The sequence below is a fragment of the Populus euphratica genome, unplaced genomic scaffold (assembly GCF_000495115.2).
Source record: "Populus euphratica unplaced genomic scaffold, PopEup_1.0 scaffold1075.1, whole genome shotgun sequence".
Taxonomy (NCBI): domain Eukaryota; kingdom Viridiplantae; phylum Streptophyta; class Magnoliopsida; order Malpighiales; family Salicaceae; genus Populus; species Populus euphratica.
Genome location: NW_011500931.1, coordinates 1 through 6,989, shown reverse-complemented (window position 1 = coordinate 6,989; position 6,989 = coordinate 1). Strand labels below are relative to the sequence as shown.

At 34.8% G+C, this 6,989-nt stretch overlaps 2 protein-coding genes across 2 annotated transcripts; both read left to right on the top strand.

Moving 5' to 3' along the window:
• The first annotated feature begins 3,952 nt into the window (after positions 1–3,952).
• Positions 3,953–5,074, top strand: LOC105116845 (putative nuclease HARBI1). The gene is made up of 3 exons (XM_011014338.1): positions 3,953–4,192; positions 4,279–4,504; positions 4,596–5,074. Exons 1-3 carry the CDS (start codon positions 4,160–4,162, stop codon positions 5,045–5,047), a joined length of 711 nt encoding a protein of 236 aa, XP_011012640.1. The 5' UTR covers positions 3,953–4,159; the 3' UTR covers positions 5,048–5,074.
• A 175-nt stretch (positions 5,075–5,249) lies between these two features.
• On the top strand, positions 5,250–6,206 carry LOC105116847 (uncharacterized protein At2g29880-like). Its single transcript, XM_011014343.1, has 2 exons — positions 5,250–5,582; positions 5,685–6,206. Exons 1-2 carry the CDS (start codon positions 5,250–5,252, stop codon positions 6,204–6,206), a joined length of 855 nt encoding a protein of 284 aa, XP_011012645.1.
• The last annotated feature ends 783 nt before the right edge of the window (positions 6,207–6,989 follow it).

The window sequence follows — 6,989 nt, the reverse complement described above, 5'->3', positions numbered from 1 at the left end:
TTTATTACGAGTTTGGACTCCACTCGTGACAAACACCTCTAATATAGGAACTTTACCAGAATTTCCAGCCATAATACCATCTCCAGAAGCAACCTGGTTCTAGAAGGAGAAGTACGTTGATCCTCTCCAGGACAAGGATTTGCCACAGAAGGATCATTTGTAGGAGGCGAGGCGCAATGAATATTTGTAACACAGGTATATTCCACCAATGATTCAGGCCTAGGAGGGGAGGCACTCCGAATATCTCCTACACATGTAGGGGGACAATGTGATACACAAGTTTTGACATCAAGCATGGTCTCTGCTACAACCAATGCTTTCCCTTTTGAATTGCGACAAGATTGCCTGCTGGCCTTACGTCTAGATTCCACAGTAACCCAACCATCAGGAACAACATTATTGGCTGCTGAGACAGTATCCATCCCAGGAGTCACTTGATGAGCAGGAGACGGACCTTGCACCTGTGGAGTAGTCTCCTTGTGTGGAAGTTGGGGTCCCAATCTACTAAAGACAGTACCTTTATCAGCTTGAACCGTCTGAGCCTGAGGATGATTATCAGAAACTATGTTGACATTGGCAGCAGCTTTGGGACAAAGAAGACGTGAGTGGCCAAGGACATGGCAGAAATTACAATACTTCGGTAGAGTTTCATAGATAACCTTTTGGTGCAGAGTAATTCCATCTGGTAGAGACACCTCAACAGAGTGTCGAAGCTCCTCAAGAAGATCAAGTTCAACCAACACCCAGGCATAGGACATACGAGAAAGATTGGAGGTAAGCTGATCACACTGAAGAGGCTTCCCAATAACACTGGCAATCTTGGATAGGCAAATGGGTGACCAGCAGCATAGAGGAAGATTTGGGAACTTCACCCAAACCGGGACCCGAGACATTTCCTCACCTGAGAAGTTAAATTTTTTTGTCATAGGCCACAGAATATGGGGCCAGCCATACACAAGATAAGGTCCTCCACGAAGTACTGTGAGCTTTTCATCCTCTGTTTTGAATCTATATACCAGCCACCCAGAGTCATGAATCGTGAGGGTGGCCTCACATTTCCAGACATTAGAGATGATACTATTTAAAGCCCTATAATCAGGACTCTTGCCGGATACGTATCCCACAGGACAAAAATTCCAAACTTCAAACTTTGGTTGGATGTCCTCAGGGGATATGGCACAAGTTTTAGTGAGATGGTTAAGAGAGAAATTTTGAAGTTTGGTACAAGAGACAGATGATCGATTTGAAACGAAAAGGTCCCGCCATTTGTTACTACCTGGAGAAGGGGAAATAGGGTTACCTGCGACAGTGGTAGTGTTAGGCACTCGACCTTCAGAGGAAGAGGGGAAGACACGTTCTCAGCAGGGGGCAAGGTAGGAGATTTAGGAGAATTAACACACTCTTCATCTGAAAAATTGAAATCCAATCGATCTTCTTCAAGAATCGCATCATCAAAATCAACAGAGCAATCTTCTACCTGGGCCTCATCTAAGGATATAGAGCCAGAAGCGACCACCGGCACAGAAGCAGGTTGGGGGTCACTAGGGCACACATCGCTTGGTAGTGATGATGACATGAGGGGAGGACTGTGCAGGGTTCACAAGGAACAGTAACAAGTTTGGTACCAGGATCAACCATATCAGGGACTGCAATAGGAGCACACAAAGTGTCTTGTCTGCGAGCTACTGTAGAACTAGCCTTTCTTTTGTTCTTAGCTATTTGAAAAGAGAAATGGGCGGGAAAAGAGAAAGAGAGGGAACCGGGGACGAGGTGAAAATTAAAGGAGGGGGAAACAAGGAAACAGAAAAGAGGAGACAAACAGAAAGAAGAAAGAAACCAAGGCCTTGTTTGCTTCAAGAAAACCAGATTCCAGGAATTCATTTTCCTCATTTTCCAATGTTTGGTAACCATCCGAAAACTTGGTCAAAGGAAAATTAATTCCAGTCAACAAAAAAAACTTACTTTACCTGCAGGAAAGTGCTTTCCTTTCCTTGTCAAAAGGAAAACACTTTCCTATCTTTACACATGTGAATCTCCCTTTCTACGTCTCTGTTCAAAAACAATTGAAAAGCCAAGAAACACACTCTTCATTTCAGGTATTTTTTTCCTTTAATTTCTCTATTATTTTTCTTTATTATTTCCTTAATATTTTTATCTTCTACGTTTTATCTTCTAGTAGATCTACAACTTCTTGATCTTGTTTATTTATTTTGAAATTTGTCTGTTTAATTTTTCTTTTGCCTGTCAATTTTTTCCCCATACTTTTCTTCTTCATCTCCCCGTCACAGTAAAAAAATGCACATATTAAATTTGTCTACAACTTCAGTTTTCTTCTTCATCTCCCCATCATAGTAAAAATACTCACAGAAAACGCAACCAATTTCATCACAATCAAGCCATAATAAACACATTTTTTCTTACACATTCGGCAGCTTCCCTGTTAGTTGATAAGCAGATAAACAAAAACAACACCCAACCAACCCCTGCCTTGTTTCCCTATCACCGGATCCAACACAAAGAGAGTGACGCACACAGGAGGGGAAACTGTTGGGCGAGAGAGGGATGAGAACTGGGGATGAGGAGTAGATCAGTGATAGGCGAGAGAGAACCGAGAGAAAGAAAATAGGGGAATGGTGATGGTGTCTTGCCCCTTGAATTTGTGATGGTGCCCTGCTTCTTCAAAGAACAGAGGAATGGTTAGATTAGAGAGAACCGAGAGAGAGCAGGGGAAGAGAGACAACCGAGAGAGAACAATCAGTGATAGGCGAGAGAGAATAAGCAATGATAGGCAAGAAAACCAAGGGGAATTAGGGGAATTTCAGAAACTGAATGAGGTGAATCAGAGGGGAATGAGACGGGAATGAGAGAAACCGATTGACAGGGGAATGAGAAACCGAATGAGAAGGGAATAACAGTGGAATGAAATTGAATGAGATGGGAATGAGAAGGAAATGACAGTGTAATGAAACTGAATGAGAAGATTTGGCAGATGATGATGGGAATGACTGTGGAATGAAACCAAATGAGAGGAGAAATCGAATAATGATGGGAATAACAGGGGAATGAAACCGAATGATGTCTTTAATTAGTTATGGGAGAGAGTTAGAGATAGGCTAATTAGTTATGGGAGAGAGTTAGAGATAGGCGACAGAGAACAAAGAAAACGGTGGGTTTTTTTTTATAAAGCAAAGGTATAGGTTGATGTATTTTGTTCATGTGGTAAATCTTTCTAATTTGTAATTGATGATTGGGTTGATTATTATTTTTTTCATACAAATATTATGGACCAGCCTTGCTACCTATTAGTGCTTAAACTCAATAATCTTTATAGTTATAGTTAACAAATCAAAATAGAATATAATTGAACCTAGCCATGAACTCAACAATCTCTATGATTATAAGTAACAAATCAAAATATAATAGAATTGAACCTCGTCATGAACTCGATCATGTGTTGTGTTGTCGCATATGAGGTGATTTTTGAAACTTATATTTATTTAATTATTTGATAATCACATTATTTTTAAGAATTAAAATGATTGATCTTATTGATCATTGTGAACTTATGAATTGTATATTGTTAGCTTTTTTTAGCATAATTTATTGTATTAATTGTGTAAGTATTTTATATACTTTTTTTAATATTTATTTCCCTATATTTTTAGGTTTTGTTATCAGAAAACTTCACTTTCATGTTATGGATAGTAAGATAATTAATGCAGCATGCATGGGAGCAGCTGTAACTGTGATAGCTACAGGGGTAGCTATTATTGAAGAAGAAAGAAATAGAATTTATATACCAAGAGAACCACGTATAAATGCAATTGCTCAACGAGAATTCTATATTGACAGCATTTTGAATCGAGGTGATCGACATTGCGTTGAACAAATTCGTATGAAACCTGTTGTATTCTATAGATTGTGTGATGTTCTCACAAGTCGTAACCTATTACGATCAACAAAAAATGTGTCTATTAGGGAGCAAGTTGTTGTGTTCTTACAAATTGTAGGCCAAAACCAAAGATTTCGGGTTATTAGTGGTATATACTATAGGTCTGTTGAAACTATCCATCGTTACTTTAGAATTGTTTTAAAAGCAGTTCTTAAGTTATACAAACACCTTATTAAAGATCCAGATGATGCAATTCCAGCAGAGATAATGAATAATAGAAGATTCTATCCTTATTTTAAGGTATGAAAACAAAACCAATATTTTTATGAATTAATTGATTATATTCAGAAGAAAAGGTTATAAATTATTTTTTCATTTCTATATAGGATTGTGTGGGAGCAATTGATGGTACCCATATTCCTGCAAATGTTCCTGTTGAGATTCAAGGAAAGTTTCGAGGACAAAAAGAAGGAACAACACAAAATGTTTTAGCAACTATAACTTTTGATTTGAAGTTTGTATATGTTTTAGCTGGCTGGGAAGGAAGTGCCCATGATTCACGGGTTTTAGGTGATGCATTATCAAGATCTAATGGTCTAAAAATTCCAGAAGGTATATAATAAAGTATGTATTATATGTAATAAACATATAAAGTGTCTTATTACATAAAGATAATAATAGGTTTTTTTAAAAAAATTTGTAGGGAAATATTATCTTGGTGATGCTGGTTACGGTATTCGAAAAGGAATCATTTTTCCTTTTCGTGGAGTTCGATATCACTTGAATGAGTTTACAGAACGCTCACCGGAAAATGAAAAGGAGCTATTTAATCTTCGACACTCTTCATTGAGAACCACTATTGAGCGAGGGTTTGGTATTTTGAAGAGTCGTTTTAGATCAATTGATGGAAAATCTTTTTGGTCTTATGAAACACAAGTAGATGTTGTGCTTGCATGTTGTATTATTCATAATCACATAATGGGGGTTGATCCTTATGACTTTCTTATGGAAGAAATATGTTTGGATAGTGAACCAATTAGACGAACAATCAATTTAAGTCAACGGGAGGAAAGGGAAGAGAATAGAGAGTGGATAACAAAAAGAGAAACGATTGCCTCAACCATGTGGAATGATTATAACACTCAAAGAAACTAGTAATTGAGTGTTAATTATATGTGTTTGTTTATATTATGTCTTGCTTGAGTTTGTATTATATTTGTTGTGTATTTGGAGTAGATGTTGACTTTATTGTAATCTCTCTTTTAATTATTAATTGTTAGTTTTTATATGAAATTTATTAAATCTAAATATTATATGATTTTATTTTGTTTAAATTTGTAATTTCTTTTTTGTAGAAATGAGTTCTACACAGAATGAAAAATGCAAGGGTAAACACTTCACATGGTCTAAGCCTATGTCTCATATGTTGCTTGAGATACTAGCTGAGGAGGCACTTAAAGGAAGCAAACCTTCTTCCACCTTTAAAGCAGAATCTTTTGTTAAGGTGGCTACAGAAATAAGTCAAAAGTTCAATGTGCAATGCGAGCCTAAGCATGTGGACAATCATCTCAAAACTGTGAAAAAAGAATGGGGAATAATAACCAAGCTTAAAAATAAAAGTGGCTTTGGATGGGATGATTGTTTGAAGATGATTACAGTTTCGAAAGATGTATATGATGAAGAAGTAAAGGTATGATAAATATTATACTTTTTATAATTTTTATATTTACTTTTGTTTCTAAAATGTTATACAATGAACTAAAAAATTACATATTCTATATTGTATAAATAGGCACATCCCAATCATGACAAGTATCTCAACAAAAAACTTGATATGTACGAGATAATGACAATTGTTGTTGGAAAAGACATGGCAACTGGAAATTATGCGAAATCATATGCTGATGTCAACTTGGAAGAGCACACTGAAGAGCAATCAATTTCAATTGAAAATGAGGGGGAATATGAAGAAACTTCTAAGGGAAAAGAAACATCTTCCTCTAGTACACAAAAGAGGCAACATAGAAAGAGAAATCGCATGTATGAAGATGATGGTATTGAAAAGTTGTCTAAACAGATTGGAGATGTAGCATTTGCAATTCAAAGCCTCAGCAAAAATCAACTTGATGTTAATGCGTTGTATACGGAAGTGATGAAAATTGAAGGCTTTGATGAGATCACTCTTGGGGAGGCATTTGATCATTTGGTCCAAAATGAAATGTTGGCAAAAGCATTTATGGTAAAAAATGCTAATTTGAGGAAAATTTGGGTTCAGAATTTTGTGAGCCAACACTACTACAGGCCTGCTTCCTAAGATGGTTTGACTTTGTTAAACATTTGGGTTCAGACTATGTCTGTTATTTGATGATTTATTATTTGACGAGTATGTTTATTTATTTAATTCTGTCTAGCATGTTTATGTTTGTAATTTGAACTAATATGTATGTTTATAACATCGAAACTTAATATTTATGCATGACTATATTTGATGTTAGATATTTATATTTATTTCTTTATGTTTATTTGATATATATTAAAGGGATAATTGTCTTTACCTGTAAAAAAAAATATTTATCTAAAAAACCCATCAAAATATTTTTGTATCTATTTATCTTTTAAAGAATTCTTTATACCAAAAAAAAACTCAAATATATAACTCTTACCATAAACTAATTTGGCTTTCTTCATATGAAAAAAAAACTTATTTTAAGCTTTTAAAATTAAAAAATATATATATTAATAGGTTTAACTTAAAATATATTCATAAGCTTATTTCTCTATAATATGATATGACATATATAGTTATATTTTATAAAATAAGCTATGTATAAATATAAGATATAATAAAAAAAATTCATCATTATACTTTTTAGATTTTATTCTTTTATTGTAAGTGATTAAATATTTGTATTAAATATTTTATATATATTAGATAAACTTCAAAAAAAAAAAATTAATTCATTAATAAATTATTTTCCAGTTCATTTTCCATAACATAACCAAACACTGGAAAGTGTTTTCCAGTTCATTTTCCATAACATTACCAAACACTGGAAAATACTTTTCTGGAATTCATTTTCCAGGAATTCACTTTCCC

What these genes read in the sequence shown, in the direction of transcription:
- LOC105116845 (XM_011014338.1), top strand. Translation starts at nt 4,160, where the DNA reads ATGAATAATAGAAGATTCTATCCTTATTTTAAG. An exon ending in GATTCTATCCTTATTTTAAG is followed by an intron (nt 4,193 to 4,278) that starts GTATGAAAACAA and finishes ATTTCTATATAG; the next exon opens with GATTGTGTGGGAGCAATTGA. An exon ending in TGGTCTAAAAATTCCAGAAG is followed by an intron (nt 4,505 to 4,595) that starts GTATATAATAAA and finishes AAAAATTTGTAG; the next exon opens with GGAAATATTATCTTGGTGAT.
- LOC105116847 (XM_011014343.1), top strand. Translation starts at nt 5,250, where the DNA reads ATGAGTTCTACACAGAATGAAAAATGCAAGGGTAAACACTTCACATGG. An exon ending in TATATGATGAAGAAGTAAAG is followed by an intron (nt 5,583 to 5,684) that starts GTATGATAAATA and finishes TTGTATAAATAG; the next exon opens with GCACATCCCAATCATGACAA.